Raw genomic sequence first — 17,737 nt, forward strand, 5'->3', positions numbered from 1 at the left:
GATAGACATGGAAGGTCATAGGTGAGGGGTCATAGGTGAGGGGTCAGGGACTCACCTTTGTCTGAGTTACTGAATGCTCCTCTGAAGGAGCCACCCATTTTGACATCTCCATCCTGCAGGTCCTCCAGCACCAGGTCCTGCACCGGGATTGGCTGCCGGTACACCTGGAAACAGTGGTGCTCGTTCCGCGTCACAGACCGGGTCATCACCAACAGCTCTGTGAACAGGAACACATGCAGCTTCTGGAGGGAGAGAGGACAAAGGAAAGGAAAGAAGATAAAAGAAGAAGATTAAAATCAGATCATTGCCAACGTTTTGTTTAATTTCAGGCATAGCTTCTCATATTCTCATCTGCCAACATATTATTATTATTTTCCTGAGGACTTATCATTGGTAGAGATTCTCATGTGATTATGTAATTCATGTGTTATTCGGTTCATTTTAAATGGAAAAAGGTCCCAAGTTTTGGCCCCGACTGCCTTATTTGGGGGTGCAGAGCTCAAGTTTGTGCACGTGAGGGTTAGAAGGAGCCAGGGAAGAGTCATTGCTATAGGTAGATTGCAGTGCGAGTGTGCATATTTTAGCATTATAATGTGTGTGTATGCGTGTGTGTTCTAAACTCACTGTTCCGCTCTTGTTGCGTAGCTCGCCGTGACACAACAGACTCTTGCACTGGTCGATGCGCGGGTCTCTTTGCCTGTCGTCCAGATACTCCAGCTTGTCTATGTAGTACTGGCTCTCTGACTCACCCTTCTTCATGTTGATGTCAGACAACACATCCTGGATGATGGTGATCTGGAGAGACATACGCACAGCACACTGTTATAGTCACAAACGGATAGGATACAATGACATATTTGATGTTTCAGAACGCTGTATTCATAAGTGTTTGTGGGCGTCTCCACTCACCGCTAGCTCCAGGTGGGGTGTGTCAGGGTGCTCGGGCGCCGTGTGTTTGAGGATCTCTTTGAGCAGGAGGGGGTATTTGAACAGGCGGGAGCGGGGGATGTCAAGGAAGCTCCACAGGTCCAGCTTCCTGCTGAAGGGAGACTCCAGGCAGCGCTGCAGGAAGTCCTGCACCCTCCGGTCCTGTTTCTTCTGGTCTAACAGGGCCTTGGCCGCCACCTGGTTACTGCAGTAGTCTCGGTATGCATTCAGCCCTGGCAACTGGAGGGGAGAGAGATGTAGCGTACCGTTAGCACTTTGGCCATTCACTGCTAGATAAACATACAGATACGTCATGTCATAAAGGGGCATCTTTATGACATCTTCAACACGTTAGTTCCTGCTAGATAAATACTTATACAGGTAGAGGAAGATCGAGAGAGGGCAAAGTTGAGTGGGCACAGGCCCTGGTACGTACCCAGCTGACGACGATTTGTCCTATCTGTCCCACGGTGCCGTCGGGGCCGGTGGCTCTGGCCAGCTGGGCCAGCAGGTCCTCGTGGAGGGGGATGTAGGCATCCAGGTCCCCGAAGATATGGCTCAGCTCCTCCTCCGACATGATACTCAGCTTCAGCATGGGGTCGTGGTACGCCTGGAGGAGAGAGAAAATAGAGCCAAGCGGTCATTCAACGGCTAACGGTTTGTTTAGAAAGAGAGGGGGAGGCTAATTATAGCTCTGGAGGAAAGGTTTCAGTGAGGTAGAAATGGAATCCTTGCTTTTTATAGCTAATGGGTAGAGGAGAGCTGCCAACTAGTCATTTTTAATCTGTTTGCCTGGTATGTACTCTTGAGGGTTTGAAATAAAGTACGAACCTTGCGTGCGAGCTGGAGGTCCTCAATCAGGTCCTGTTCTCCGCGAGTCAACTCAAATATGGCCTGAGGGGGAAGGAGATGAAAGACATATTTAAAACACCATGGAAAAGGATGTCACGCCAAATTAAAACACAGTACATATTAAACTGTATCAAACTAAAGAGGACACCAAATTACTGAGTACATATTAAAGTAAGAGGACAAATCAATGCCAAATGAGTTGCCAAATTCTTGGGTCCCTTCTCTCTCAATTACTCTCTGTCTCTCTGTGTTGTTTATGGTTTGAGATTATTCTGACAGTTGGTTGAGAGGTCTGCCAGGCCAGGGGTACATTAGTGACGTCAGACACCAGCTCTGGAACAAACTGGTGACCGACTGGGCCCTGACCTCTTCTAACCCCACTTAGCTCACGCAGCACAAATACCGAGGGGACTTTCAAAACAAACAAAAGTCTGAACTCTTGTATGAGAATCAAAAGAGAAAGGGGAGAGAACAGGAAAAGCGTCCAGCCCTCTGGCTTTAATAACTCTGTCCCAGGCTAGGTTGAATACCGTGGCGTCTGGCTATGTGACCTGGAGCGCACTCAGTCATCTGGAGCGCTTTAGCAGGGCCAGCCGAACTAGACATCAGGTATGTGGTTCAGTCTCTCACCTCACACTGTTCTAATCTAATCAAACCATCTATTGTTGCAGCCGAGTTCCCATTCTTTCTCTATTGGGATTTGTGTGAAGAGAGATTTGAGAAGTCTAAGGTGACGGTGTTGACTCTCACCTCCTGTCTCTTGATCTCCTTGGTGGAGAAGGTGCCCTTCTGGTGGACGTCTAAGGTCTCCGACCACAGCGTGCTGTTGCGTCTCTTGGGCGGCGTGGGCGCCGCCGCCTTACTGCATGGCTTCTGGGGCACGCCCGGCGTCTTGCCACCACTGCCATCGCCCCGGAAGGACATGGACTGGATGGTCTGGCCGAAGCGCCGGACGGCCCCATTCCTCACGGGGGAGATGAGGTTAGCCAGCGAGCTCACCCTGCCGAGAGGACGGACACGCTTGTTGCTGGGTTCCTGGAGAGAAGAGAGAGGGGGGAAAACACAGATTAGGCTTAAAATCCTCAACTTCCTCTATCATTTACCATAAACCCAACCATCTGAATTCCAACTCTTTTAGCAGAAGCCTCACCAGGAAACAGCTAGAAGCTTCCCCATGACTGTTATCACATGGCCCTCATGATGCCAGCCATGAATCCCTATTGATGACACTACCTCCACAAAGGACTTGGTCAGGAAACTGTTACTAGGGAGGAGGGGATTGGCGCTGGGGTCAGGCCATAGAGACAGCGGGCAGGAAGAAGCAGCAGCCCCAGCAGCTGTTGCCTCCACCATGTGAGGACTGAGGAGCCCAGGGCAGGCTGGGGGAGCACAAAGACCCTCTTTCAGACTGCAGCCCAGAGGCGCCGACCAGAGAAGGGGCCTGGAGGCATGCCAGGAATGCACCCCTGCTCTCAGCTGTCCAACACACTCACACTACACACACTTACTCTGTCACACACAACACAACTACTCAGCATTATGGCCTGACTACAGCAAACGGGCCGTGAGACTGGGACTGTTCAGTCACTCAAACATGGGAAGACAAAAGGCCTCATCGTTTAACTCCCGTCTCCCAGAGTTCAGTGAGGTATGGGACAGGACGGTACTGTGTTTGGACAGCTACAGTAAAACTGATGTGTGACTCTGGACGGAAGACCACCAGCGAGAGAGAGGAACTAACAGGCCTTGTCTTAAACAGGCACCAGAATACTGGAAGTCTCAGTCTTTTTTAGGAGTCTCAGGGGGGAGGTTGTGGGTGCGAGTCGGAACAGGCCCTGGAGCCCTCGTCGCGTGAGAGAAGCACCACACCTGTGCCAGGTAATCCCGCTTCACCCCCCTGTACTGAGCCCTGAGGCATGGAGAGCGCAACACTCCCCTGCTAATGCACTGGCCTGCTGCCAACAGCAACAAACATCACACTGCATATCTGAGGTAATGAATTCATAGACTGTGAGAGAGACCTCTTCAAAAACAACCATAAATATCATGCAATTAGACATGTTTTGTGAATAAAACAATCCGTCTTATGAAATCTATGCTGCATGTCTATTGGTACCCCCAAGCACTTAAACTCTCTGAGCCTTCTCCTGACTCAGGATGAATGGGGTTTTGCCTTGGCTCAGCGAAACAGAGAGCCATTCAGGCTCCTCCTGGCCCCAGAAGCAGACCACAGCTGCAGAACAGATCCACCCCAGAGTCTGGCGTGAAAGCCACAGTGGCTGCGGCCAGCTAGGGTCATGGTCGGGGTCTTTGACCAGGACCGCCAGACAGTCCAGGAACTTATCTAAACCACAGAGCCAATAAACCGAGAGGACCAATGCTGACCACATCCGAACCGCTCTGAAGGTGGTCCAGAAATGGTGCGGTCAGAAAGGAATCCCAATCCTAAAACACAGGCCTGGTTTAAACCTCTTTAGACTTTATTTTAATGGGCCTCATTACTAAGTGGAGAGAGGACCATAACAGCCACACTGTGACCAACTAGTTCTGCTGTAAACCCCATTGGACAATGGAAACAGAGAGAGGGTGAATTTGCTTTGGAAATCATGGGGTCTTCCAATGTAAACTTTGGAAACGTGTGTTGCCCATTGTGCCTTTCCTGTCATTTGGGGACCGGCCCTGGAATAACAAAGGCCACTAGTGCTGTTCTTTGTACGCCCACCCAGTGTTACTATCAGCTGGAGAGACAACATGCAGACAGACTGATAGAAACTAGTCCTGGTCCAGGCAGTTTGACTACAGGGAACTCCCTGGAATACTGTTCAGTCTCGCTCCCTTCAGGAAGCCAGATATATCCGGGGTTTGTGCTGCTGGACTGTATCGTTCTGTCTTTGGAACAACCCCCCCCCCCCACCCCACCCCACCACAACACAGATTGAGGGACCCTGGGTACTCACTCAAATCTTCCCTAATGTCCTAAATTGGCCTCCGGTGATATTTTAATAACCCCCCACACAATTCTCCTTCTACCTCGTTATCTCCAACCAGAGAGCCAAGGGCTCATCAACTAAATGTATCCACTTTTTCAGCCCCCCCCCCCCCCACCCCCCCCCCCCACCCACCCCACCAAAAGCACCTTCCTGTGCCCCTGGCCTCCCTTTGATGTAACCCCACATGTTAATCCCTGCTGGCTTGGCTGTCCCTCCCTGCTCCTGCAGCTCGCTCACTGATTACAGCATAGCTGATAGCAGGGCTCTGAGGGAGTGGAACGCCACGGTTTACCCTGGACTCCAACCAAAGAGCTCATCAAAGAGTAACTGTGGAGTGACTTAGGTTTAAAAATGGGTGTCACAATCATGAACATCTGTTGAGAAATGAGACTACTCACTTCATTGAAGAACTCAACTTCTCCTTTCGGATTTACCGACAATGTAGCCGCTGGCTTCCCCCTGAACCCCCTTCCGAAATCTAACCACAAAAACCTTGAATGGGGGAAGGAAGGAGACTAGAGAAGTGAGTAAGAAAGGCTGCTGCTGACCAGTGGCCCTGTGTGAGCCAGAGAAGAAGAGGCACACCTGGGTTCTACCCCCCCTCTCTTTAATTGTGTGAGGAATGCTCCCAGCCTGCTGAGCCACTGCACTCACTGCCCCAGGGCTCTGAGAAAAGGAGGGGGGAATACCAACTGGCAAACTAAAAATGTGCAATAATGTTGGCATTAAGTTTCAACTTCAAACCACACACACATTCCAAGTTAGAATGTTATTGGTATGAAGAATTTGGTGAGAAGTCGCAAACATGGTGCTGATCTCTGTATGCCTATTTGTCCCCTGCTGTTACAGTGCTGATGGAGGTACTACTCAACCCCCAGGGATAGGATACATTACCTGTCTCGGCAGATAGATTCACACAAAAGCAAGCAAAGCTAAAGGGATGGATAGTTCTATGACCTCTGACAGTATCATGGAACAAATATCTCTAAAAGTTTGAATTGAACAGAGACTAAACACACTACACACCTTACTAAGGTGCAGTGTTCAGGTGAGATACAAAGTATGTGACAAATACGCTTGTGACGAAGCTGTTGTTTACGAAGCATGGGACAAATTGTTTGATTTGATAGCAGAAAGAACAGGAACAAGGTGCTGATTCACTCAGATCTGATAAGAGATCAGTGGCTATCGCAGCAGAGAACAAGTTCCTATCCAACTGATACCAAATGACAAAGCCAGCAGAAAGAACATACTGGGAGAAGCAGTGATTGATCTAGTATCTCACCTCTGAGTCTTTGTTGGCTCGGTTCTGACAGTCTATAGCTTGTAGAGTCCGTTTGATAGGCACCAAGCTACCCAGTTCATCGTAAGCCACCATAGCGGTGAGTAAAAAAATCCAACAAGGTTTCTGCTATATCCAGTTAGTCTTCATTATTCCATATGAAAGAGTTTTTAATTCTTCAAAATATCTTTGGAAGAGTAAACAAATTCACTACCGCTCTCTCATTCTAAACTTTGGTCTGAGGTGGAGTTAGGAAGGGGGCAGTTTAAATACTCCTTGGTAAAGGGAGGAGCAAGCTCTCCGAACCCCTCCCACCATTTAGAGGGGTTACTGTTGGAGGAAATCAGACTCTTCTTGAAGGGCTATACAGGCGAAGAAGCCCGTTTGTGTGTGTGAATCACCAACAAAAAGCACACACACACACACACACACACACACACTAGTGCTAGGAGAATTCCATATAGTGAGGTTTGTTGTTAAAGTGAATGGAAAAGTTACGCATCATGTGCATACAGTATAACAGAACAATGATCTCTAAAAGTTCAGGTTTGAACAAGCCAGTCATCTGCCAGAGACTAAACACACACACACCCTGCTAAAGTACAGTGTCCAGTGGAGATAGCAGAGAGAATCGGGACAGCTGCTGATTCACTCACAGATCTGATGAGAGATCTGTGGCTATCGCATCAGAGAACAAGTTACAGTCCAAAAATATGGGCAAATAATCTAATTGCAATTTTTTAACCCAATATTATGATTGCGATTTTACTTCCGATTTAAATCAAAACAGTAAGAATCATAGAAATAAAATGAGTATTCCAATTCTATGGTTGGTGTTGTTTGGCACGACAACTAATGAAAAAGCCAGGTACAGTAGACGTTGTTGTGAAAGGGAAGGAACCCAAAGTGTTGGTCAGAGTTTCCCTGGAGACTCTAATTACATTTGAATGTTAAATTCATGGCATAAAAAAATTAATTAAAAAAAAATGCAGCATCTTACAATACTACAATTTCGATTTCAAATTAGATTAATTGAGTAGCTCTAACTAAGAGAAAACTTGCTTCATGTGTTTTTTTTTTTTTATTTTACCTTTATTTAACCAGGCAAGTCAGTTAAGAACAAATTCTTATTTTCAATGACGGCCTGGGAACAGTGGGTTAACTGCCTGTTCAGGGGCAGAACGACAGATTTGTACCTTGTCAGCTCGGGGGTTTGAACTCACAACCTTGCGGTTACTAGTCCAACGCTCTTGTTTTAAAACCAAAACAAAATAGAGAAATGCCTTCTGCATTTCTACTTCAGATAATTAAGTCACTTTCTTGAAAACAGCAGTTGTACATTTCCACCTATAGAATCTAATTCAAACGGAACCTATAACTACAGTGAACCATCATGTAATAAATATCACTTCTTTGTCCCCTGGCTTTCTGGTGTGAAAGGTGTAAAGTGCACCAGTGTTTGTCGTCTGCTTCAGCTAACGACAGAGAGCTGTTACCAGGCCCTGATCAGCAGGGGAAGGGGAAGATCAATTAGAATATCAATAAGAGGGACGCACTCATTCACCTCCTTATTATATCACACACACACGGTCTGCACTAGACCCTGTGTATTGAGGGGAGAAGTGTAGTGTGTGGGGGTGGGGTAGATTTAAATGAAGGGTGTTTAGTTCGTTATTACCCAGAATGCTAGTAGATACTACAGACTTCCAGTCATTGCGCTAATCAACTTCCTTCAAACTGCACACAGACATACAAATGGTATCCACAAGTTCATCAGACTCCGGAGAAGTAGATAAAGGGCTTCATTGACAAAATCCTAAAGTATCCCTTTAAAAGGGGGCAATTACATCTGCACCCAGTTTAACAGTAGAAAGAAGTGAGAAACTAAACTCAGGTTATTCTGAAACAGAGTTTTAAAGTAAAAGACAAGCTTGCTTCCCTTTTCCTGCCAGACACATTCATGATCCATTTGAATAAAAGTGAACTGAGACGTGATTAGAGACGTGAAAACACCTGAGGCAAGCCATTAAACCAGACACATTGTTACATAGCCATATAACTGCTGCGCAAATGGACTGCAGAATCCAAGGTGTTGACTGTGTGATGGACTGGATAATGTGCTGAGGTGCTATGTGGTAGAAGGGATGTAAAACCTTGCTAGTTATTTTGCCGGTCTGTGTGTGTGTGTGTGTGTGTGTGTGGCAAACAAATTAAACCAATGTGAAGGCTCGAATTCACCCTCCTGTACCAATACTGAGGTGTGAAACAGGACATCTGCAACTAAGCATGTGTGAGAGTGAGAAAGTGTGAGTGAGTGTGTGTTTGGTAACAGAAGTGAGAGAGCCCAGATGGGTTATTGTTGCTAAACTACATGAGGACTGGCACCATGGTTGGGAATGTGTTCATCAGGACTGTTTACTCTGAGGTAAAACCGATCATGTTATACCAAGTGGTCTCTGACAGTCTGGCATACATCACTCCACAAGCAGAGTCCACTCCACAAACTAACCCAACTAGTGGCTAGGATTCACACCTCCGGGCAAGGAATCAAATGGTAAATAACAGCCCACGGGGGGAAATCTCACTACATGTTGATTTGGGTGATGACTGGATTACTTGTGAAAAAGGGAGCGCAGTTTGCCAGAAGGGAGGATGGTGTGAATGATTATTCAGATAAGACTGAATAATAACATTTACTAAATGTCTGTTTGCTGGAAAATGAACCAGGATACAGACAATCTGGAGGAGATGGACTATAAAACACACCACTGCCCCAGTGTACATTTTCAGTGCAGAAAGTCAGGATTGATTGTATGCGAATGTCTGTGTGTACAGGAAAATAGTATTTTTTTCATGCAATCATCCAGACACAGGGAAGACAACGCTGTGCATTTCAGTGTTAGTCACTCCGTGTGGGGATACCGGAGGGTGAGCCACCCCTCTGTCTGGGCCATCACCCGTGGGTGGGCCGTGAATGCAACAAACACAAAAATTGCTCAACCCACCGGGCCCAAATGCCCAGTCAGCTCTAATAAAAAGGTCTGACAAACAAATGTGTATTCACACACACATACTTAATACTACCCTCTCACACACACACACTTTACTATCATCCCCACACACACACACACAGAGGCAGGCAGGAGTGAGTCACCCCAGCCATAGCGTTAGCCTCTATTCTTCTGCGGTACCTCCCTGCCAGGAACAAACAGAGCCCTGGGGCTTACAGTTCGGACTGAACTGAACATGCCCTCCACATCAGCAGTACAGGAAAAGGCTAGTGTTAAATTAGAGTTCTGGGGAAAGCATACCAGCCAACACTTTCCAAGGGGACTAATTCACTCAACAAGTGGTGGATCTATTGCCCCCTGGTGGTGGGAGTTTGGTGCAGGAGTTTAGGTACAATAGATGGAATGAATCTGATATTAGTGGATTATTCCTCCCTATATACATTTGGTCTGTGAGTCCTTATTTGAGCAGGCAGGCAGAGAATAGGCCTACGGGTGTTCATATACTATAGTGAATCACGGCTTTAGTGTGATCATATCAAGCCCAGGCACTGCCAGATTGTTTCTCTTTCTCTTGGTCCACTCAAACAAAAACAGTTTCGTTTCTGATACACCAACTCCTGTATTGCCCCATTTCTTACTATTTGGAATGTGCCTCCTTTGTTCTCTCCATTCTTCCCCACCTCTACCTGTTTCCCAATTTCCTGTGGTCTTCATTCCTCTCTCTGTCCCTCATTCCTCTGCCTTACCGCCAACCAACCTATAACAACTAAAGTAGTCTGTCTCTTCAGCAGCTATTGGAGGGGCGATGAGGACAGGGTTTCTTATCCAGCAGTGCCCCACTAAAACCATCACAGAGCAGCCATTAAACACAATACAAGCGATAGACTTCACACCAGACAAACATCCCCTGCTACTCAATAGTTTACTTAAGTGAGTTTTACTCAGTGCACACAACCCAGGCATCTCTGGTTGCTACCAAACAGTGTGGAGGTAACCGAGAACCACAGGTTTGTCATGACACTGATCAATGCCACATTCATAGCGCGCGCACACACACACACACACACACGCACGCACGCACGCACACACACATGAAAAAAAGGGGCGGTCAAAGAAGCTTGGAAAGTTACAACTTGTGGCTTCAGGTTTTTCAAGGAACCCTGATTCCAGCCAGAACTGGCAATACACAATACAAGTGTGCAGCATTTACAGCAAACACCTTCTAGTCAGGTACTCAACCCCCCGAACGGTTTTTATTGTGGCAACATTTCGGTTCTCTGGGCGAGCGTGCAGTTGGCAGGTCAAACCTGGAGGGGTGAGGAGGAGGAGCGGGGGCAGAGAACTATAGAACAATAGAAGCAGCCTATTGTTCATAGATTGTTTACCTGCCTCAACCCCCTCCACCTGGGCCAAAGAGCCAGACAGAAGGGGGAGGGGGGGTTTGAAGCTGGATTTGGGGACATGTGCAGGGGATGGGAGCAGATCTGGTGCAACAGGTTTGAGAATAGGCCGAGACTGCGAATCTATAGGTAACCGCCCCGTCCCTGCATAGATCCTTTTCCCCAGAGCTGAAGATCCGAATCACGTTCTGGGGGGGGGGGGGGGGGTGAAACAGCCAACTATTGGATCTCAATCAGTTTCATGAGGAGAAACATTTAGCTCTTCTGGAGTTGTACAGCGTTGTCCTGAAGTAGCCTACAGTGTGGTTTAGAATTATGGCCAGCGGGCAGATTTTCCAGCAGATGGGTTAGCAAACTGTAGCATGCCTGTGTTTAGTTTCAGTCAAAGCACATATTTAGCCTATTGGAGCAAGTTGTTAAGGTCTGGCCACATGAGAGAAAAAGGCAACAAGTCGCACAATCATCCTGAAATCTCATAAGAAATGAGGTGGTGTTTTTTTGTCTTACAGTAAATCTATAATACACTATTATACTCAGTTATTTTAGAATCATGATGTGATCTTGTATGCAGACATTGATTCAGCTTTGAGCTAACTTTATTAAACAAAGACCATTCGCCAGCGTAGACTGTTCACCTAGCAGCCGAATGAGTTAATTTGACATGTTTTTGTCATGTAGCAGACTCTCTTATCCAGAGCGATTTACTGCAGCAGTTAGGGTTAAGTGCCTTGCTCAAGGACACAACGGCAGATTTTTCTAATCAGATTAATAATAGTACCCTGTTCAATTTGTCCCAAACCTCTATGACAGGCCACATTTCTAGTAAACACATACTTTTGATGACAGAGGAGTGGTTCAGTGAGTCATTCCTCTCTTCATCCTTGCCAAACTAGGACGTCTATGAAATATCACTTGGCAAGTTCATTGTAATTAGTCCGTTCTTCCCCAGTGTAGCATAATCTTGTTTTGATCGTGTTTAGTGTGAGTCAGTGAGTGGTTTGACCTCAGTCATACACTACAAGAGCCTTCAACCTTTGCTTAAAAAAAAAAATAATCACTGCACTGCAAATGTTTCTCCAAATGTAAAATTTAGAAGTTGCGCCGAACGTAAAAAGTCGAAGTGTTTTGGACACCCTGGGTTTCTCCTACTGGAGCAGCTGCATCTGGGGTTGCACGGCTGTGGTCTCTCATTCTGAACGGTTAAGTTAAGAGTTAGCGATAGGGTTAAAACAACAAAAAACAACTCAACAGTTAAGTGTAGAGAATCATTGTACCATTTAAACCGCCGTGAAATATATTTTTAATAACCCGAAAATATTGTATTTTCAGCTGTTTGACGCTGGTGTACAAAGGAAAGTAAAAGACACACAAATGAAACTCAAGAATGGGAAGCAGATAGATATAGAAATAGAGCACATATACACTACGTCTTAAACCGGATTTCAATGAGAATGACAGATCTAGAACTAACAAGGTTAAGGTTTGGGATAGGGTTAAAACAAACAAATGTAAAACGACTGTCTAGCACTGGGATTCAACACACAGCTTGTGGCTTACGCCCATCCACCATCTCCATCCAAAATGCCCTAGCAAGGTTTTGAAGGCATCTCCCGACGTCCTCGGGACATGGATGGAGGTCCAATTTCCAAGTGAATCTGGCTGCTAGATCTCAGTACACAGCATGGCTGTCCTGTACTGAAGCATGGATGTACCTTGTGTTACAATAACTCTGATCGCGAAGTGGTCATTCTGACAGTCTAACAACTCACCAATAACACAGTGGAAAAACAATACTTTTATACAATTGAACGACAGACAGGATTACGTCTGTATCCACACTTCCATTCCACCATAGTCCATCCCATCATAATACCACGAGGAGACTGAAATCAGCACAACCGAAATCAGTTCAACCACGAAAGTGTTGGAATCTCAGGCAAGGATCATAGAATGAATGAAGCAACAGAGACAAGGCATGGCATAATCTGCACCACGGGGCACTCTGTTCACAACGTTGACATCAGCAAACCACTCGCCCACACACAACGCCAAATATGTGGTCTGCGGTTGTGAGGCCGGTTGGACTTACTGCCAAATTCTCTAAAATGACATTGGAGTCGGCTTATGGTACATTCAATTCTCTGGCAACAGCTCTGGTGGACATTCCTGCAGTCAGCATGCCAATTACATGCTCCCTCAAAACTTGAGCCATCTTTGGCATTGTGTTGTGACACAACACTGCACATTTGTCCCCAGCACAAGGTGCACCTGTGTAACATCATGCTGTTTAATCAGCTTCTTGATATGCCACACCTGTCAGGTGGCTGGATTATCTTGGCAAAGGAGAACTGTTCACTAACAGGGATGTAAACATATTTGAGTGTAAAATTTGAAAAGAAATGCACTTTGAGCGTATGGAACATTTCTGGGATCTTTTATTTCAGCTCATGAAACATGGGACATGTTCAGTTCAGATAGCTGACAGCTAATCTAATTTAGCAGTCTCAAAAAATATTAGCGGACATGAGCTAATTGACTGACTATCAGTGACTGACATAAGAGCAACTGCTTATGCACAACCACACTTTGAAACCGCACCCTGTTTATTCTAGTATTTTAACTCTAGAAAGTAAGTCGAGACACCGACAGGGTTCCCTGGTATACATAAATATAGACCAGCCTATAATCCACCTCAAAATGTCAAACATGCGATGCTACAGGACAATAACAAGTATCTGTATAGAGACTGCCAGTGAAATGGCTCAAATCTGATTGAGCATAATGATGTGGGGTTGTTTAGAAACTGTGATGGTGCAAATCTTTTTAATGCACTACTATCAACAGTCTCATCAGGCCACCCTCAGCTTTCAAGTCATCTCTGACCCAAACATTTTACTGAAGTAATTAGAAGCGATCAAAAAAACACAAGATTAGGCTCTGCTGGGTAGGAACGGACTAATGTCCTCCATTTTGTCATCAAAAGTAAAAAAGTGTTCACTGGAAATGTGGCCTGTCATAGTGGTTTGTGAGAAATTGAACAGGGTACGATTAATCGTCTGATTACTCAGAAGAGTGCTTGTTATGTTTTGAGTGTGATAAGTATACCCTGATGAAGACAGTTTGTCTGTCCAAACAATGGTTATTCAATAATTGTGGCTCTCCTTTTCTTTACCAAGTGTTCTACTCTGCTAGCCAGCACCTCGCCTAAACAAGTGTGTTTTTCCTTCGCCTCCAGATCGAGTGTAATAATGAAACCTCTGTGGAAATAGAGCATTACTAAGAAAATCATCCCACGTTGGAATACTGGTGACAGACCTAGGGTGTGTCAGAAACACCCATAGACAATAGACCCACATTACAAGGAGGTTTTCCAACCAACGAGTTTTGATCGTCAATTGACGAAAAACAAGAATCATAGTAACTACAGTAGATCGGGTGATAAAAGTCCCCGAACATGAGTTGATGAGTGTTGTGGTGGTTGCTGTAAACAAACACGGTCCTTATCTGGATGGTTTTCAGTGATATGCTCAAGTATCACAAACAGGATGGGGCTAGACTTTGGATAGCCTATAGACCTAGCTTCTTCAGACCTCAGCCAAAGATATACAGAGGTCAGGAAACTGTCCTCCATGTTGGCACCAAATGATCCATTGCAATGACATTCTACGTCTAGATTGCCATTTCCCGTACATTCATGAATGTCAACAAGTCTTGGGGACAACAACAGTTTACAGAACTGAGTGTGCGTCACCTTGACAAACTGATCTAGGATCAGTAATGCGGGTTCAGGGTATCTATATTGTGAACTCAATATAGGGTTCAGTGTTATGGGACGGTTCATTGTGTGTTTTACCTTGAAGTCAAAGCTGCACAGGCTGACTGCATCAGAGTCATCCTTCTCTCTGATCTTCCGCTTCTGGGGACAGATGGAAATGAGATTATTAGATTATTATTATTATAATCAAATTTAGACAGAAACTTACCACAGACACTCTTAGGCAGATACCCAAATAGCTACACACAGACACTCATGAGTGGGACTCCCAATCACAGCCGGGATGTGATACAGCCTGGATTCGAACCAGGGACTGTAGTGATGCCTCTTGCACTGAGATGCAGTGCCTTAGACCGCTGCGCCACTCGGGAGCCCAAGTCTCTCCAACTCACACAAAACGACTACATCTCGTCTGGACTCCAGCTGCTCTCTGATGTCAGAAATAGTTCAACAAGAATAGACAACCACCCCATTACCCTGTCCCATCCTGGTCTCATTGGTTTGAGAATAGCCCCAGTGAAGAGAAGAACTGCCCCATTGCTAAGCCCTATTGCCCCAGGGACAATGTTCACCCCTGGAGGTTCCATTGGGAACAGGAAAGGGTTAATGAAGCACAAGAGCACTTGAACACCTGGGGAGAAGACCAGCTGGCAGGTGAGATGAGGTCTGGCCCAGAGTTTGTGTGTATGAGACTAGGGTTGTAAAGGCTGGAGGAGCGCTGGCGTCGCCTGACTGCCGGGGCTCTTAGGGTGCTGTCATTAGGGCACATTAACCACGGAGGGAGTAGAGGGCCATCACAGGGCATTTAGGAAGCCAAGAAGTGACCACCGGTGTGCAGGGTGACAGACCGGACAGGGTAGGACTGTATGTTGAGGTAGTTGTTATGAATAGTTGGTTTTGAATGGGGTAAATGGCCATTTCTTCCTCAAACCTGTTAGCTTTCCTACAGAAAAGAGAATACATTGTGTAATCTAAAGAGAACACCTTGTGCAATATCTGATCACACAAGGTAAGAATATGTGAATTTGAATGGTTCGCAAATTACAAGGGGACACAAGGGGCCTACATATGCAATGCTCCAGATGAGAGAACGAGGCTAGATGATTAGCTAGCCCACTAAGGGGAGTGAACAGTGCTTTGGCGAAGAGAGAGTTGTGCAACACTACAGCTCCTAATCAAGGGATTCTCATTGAGTGCTACAGCTGTTGAATACAGTAGTTTCCACACAGTCAGTTTTTTTAAAAAGGTAGTCTAATTGAGGCAGTTAGGACCTTTCCTGAAGCTAATGAGGGAAGTGGGCTAATGGATCAATCAATTCAACTCTTGTTTATAGTAGAGCTGACGGTAAAAGGAGAGGCTGAAACTGGAAATCTGATCAAAAGGCTACAGTGTAGCCATTCATCAACTAGCTATAAAAAAAAAAGGCTCATTAGCCAATTAGACTAGTGTCTTTAATCAGCTGGTGACTGAACGACTAATCATTAAGCTGATCCCCATTCGAAAGGAATTCAAGTGATTGATCAGAGAAAACTCCTTTTAATGTTTTGTTATTATCATCAGAGGGCATAGTGCTAGGCTAGCTTTTAAAATAACGATGGGTTTTGGGTCAGTTTTTTTATTAAATCATCAAAAGGGTGGGCCAGGTTAGATGGAAAGTTTACACTGGACTAGAGGCATAATGTAGAAGTTCCTCAGCTCATTTTTTTAAAACTAGGCAAGTCAGTTAAGAACAAATTCTTATTTTCAATGACGGCCTAGGAACTGCCTTGTTCATGGTCAGAAAGACAGATTTTTACCTTGTCACCTCGGGGATTCGATCTTGCAACCTTTCGGTTACTAGTCAAACACTCTAACCATTAGGCTGCCTGCCGCCCCAACCTAGAACCTAATGCCGATGCAATGGAAGTCTGGGCTAGAGGGGTCTTCTCTTCAGAGCCTCCCCCAGGCAACGGGGCTTGTTTGAGGGCAGTTAGTTGAGTCTGTTGACTGCTGTCGCCCATGCAAATGATACAGTTTTACATTACCATGACGTCACGGGCTAGGCTAAACGGAACTTTTAAACAAACCCAGCGTAGGCCTGAGAAAAGAAATGGGCATTAATGTCACGTGGGATTAGCTGTAAAGAACTAGGTGATATTTGTTAAGCATGTTCTGCTTGACACAGTGAGAGAAGGAGAGAGTGGTAGAGGGAAGATGGAGAGAAGTGTAGAAAGGGCAGAGTGGGAGTTGGGACGGAGGCAACAGTGGAGTTCTTTATTCACACACACACACACTCTTATTGTGCTGGCCTGTTTGTGTGCGTCATGTGATAATGGCACCATAAAACCATGACCTGGTCAGCTGCCAGAATATACAACCTGGCAGGCTCTATGTAATTACCAGCGCAAAGCAAAGCTATGAGGTAGGTAGGCCTAGAAAAAGGTGGGGGCAGCGGGGTCGACACTGTGTTAAGGAATGCCATGGACTCAAGAGATACTAGAATAGAGACTATGATAATCAGTGATCATACTTAGTGCCCCACCTCAGTCTTTTGGTATGTGCTGGGTAGGTGAATGTTGATGTCATTGAATTAGGGTGCTTGCACTTACACACAGGGACACGCATATAGGCACATCAAAATACAAATCTCAATTCCTAGGCACACACACACCTGTTTGAAGTGGGAACGTTTGCATGGAAAGCGATGCGGACTGACATTCTGGCTGTCTGAACACGTCGCTGGGAGAGACAAAAAAGCTGCCATCCTTCCTATTAATTACCTGCCTACATTCATACAACAGCAGTTGGGTTTGAGCGGCTGTTTTTTTTTGCAGAGATGGAAACCTAAATCACATTCTCAACATTACAGAACTGCCCTGAGGCCTTGCTAATGTAGTCTGAGATAATATGAAAAACACTACAGCCCCCCCCCCCCCCCCCCACCTAAACACTGCTACCTAAACTGTACTATGCCCACCCCAGTCTCCAGAAAGTCCCCTACCTACCCCCATCAAAGCACAGGATCCTCCTGACCTTATTCAAGTTTCAAGGTAGAGATAAGAGGGGATGGGAGACAAAGGAGAAGAAAGGAGCCCACAGTTTCTTGTCTGTCTATACTTCTCTCTCTTTGGGTAGATTTATAAAGGGGAGATAATAGTGGAGTCGTTGGGGGGGGGGGGGGGCTAGGTAACAAGCGCCGTATGCTTGTAGTGGTTGAGCTAAGCGTGCCAGTTAAAGAACATTTGTGGAATCAAAGGCAACGTTTGGCACGAGATGAAGAGCCTCTGTCCTCCTCTCCTCTATCCCTCCTATCCCTCCTCTCCCCGACTCAGTTGAACGATGGATAGGGTTTCAGCTGGGGTTCACTCATAAACCCTGGAATAGTCCAGGCCTTGTCGTTCAGTTCCTGTCTCAAAATCTCAACTCTGTTTCCAATCAGCGATCGTATTTAGGTCTAGGTTTTACTGTAAACAGCAGGCCAGCCAATCTAAGAGGAACAATAGCTATGTTGATTCCATTAT

At 45.8% G+C, this 17,737-nt stretch overlaps 1 protein-coding gene across 3 annotated transcripts in view; it reads right to left on the bottom strand.

The window, feature by feature from the left end:
* The window catches only part of LOC110500106 (neuroepithelial cell-transforming gene 1 protein), a 37,092-nt gene that overhangs the window by 2,349 nt on the left and 17,006 nt on the right, over nt 1-17,737 (bottom strand). For 2 of the 3 annotated variants that reach the window (XM_021577276.3, XM_021577277.3), the window contains 7 exons: nt 14,316-14,378; nt 2,530-2,814; nt 1,759-1,821; nt 1,364-1,537; nt 910-1,167; nt 625-795; nt 56-242 (listed from right to left, as the gene is read on the bottom strand). In XM_021577276.3, coding sequence (XP_021432951.3) covers nt 56-242; nt 625-795; nt 910-1,167; nt 1,364-1,537; nt 1,759-1,821; nt 2,530-2,814; nt 14,316-14,378 — 1,201 coding nt within the window. Of the gene's footprint in view, nt 1-55; nt 243-624; nt 796-909; nt 1,168-1,363; nt 1,538-1,758; nt 1,822-2,529; nt 2,815-6,054; nt 6,319-14,315; nt 14,379-17,737 lie in introns of those variants that run through there. The other variant, XM_021577278.3, reaches the window with a different exon arrangement.

The sequence above is a fragment of the Oncorhynchus mykiss genome, chromosome 21 (assembly GCF_057628025.1).
Source record: "Oncorhynchus mykiss isolate SJ-2025 chromosome 21, ASM5762802v1, whole genome shotgun sequence".
Taxonomy (NCBI): domain Eukaryota; kingdom Metazoa; phylum Chordata; class Actinopteri; order Salmoniformes; family Salmonidae; genus Oncorhynchus; species Oncorhynchus mykiss.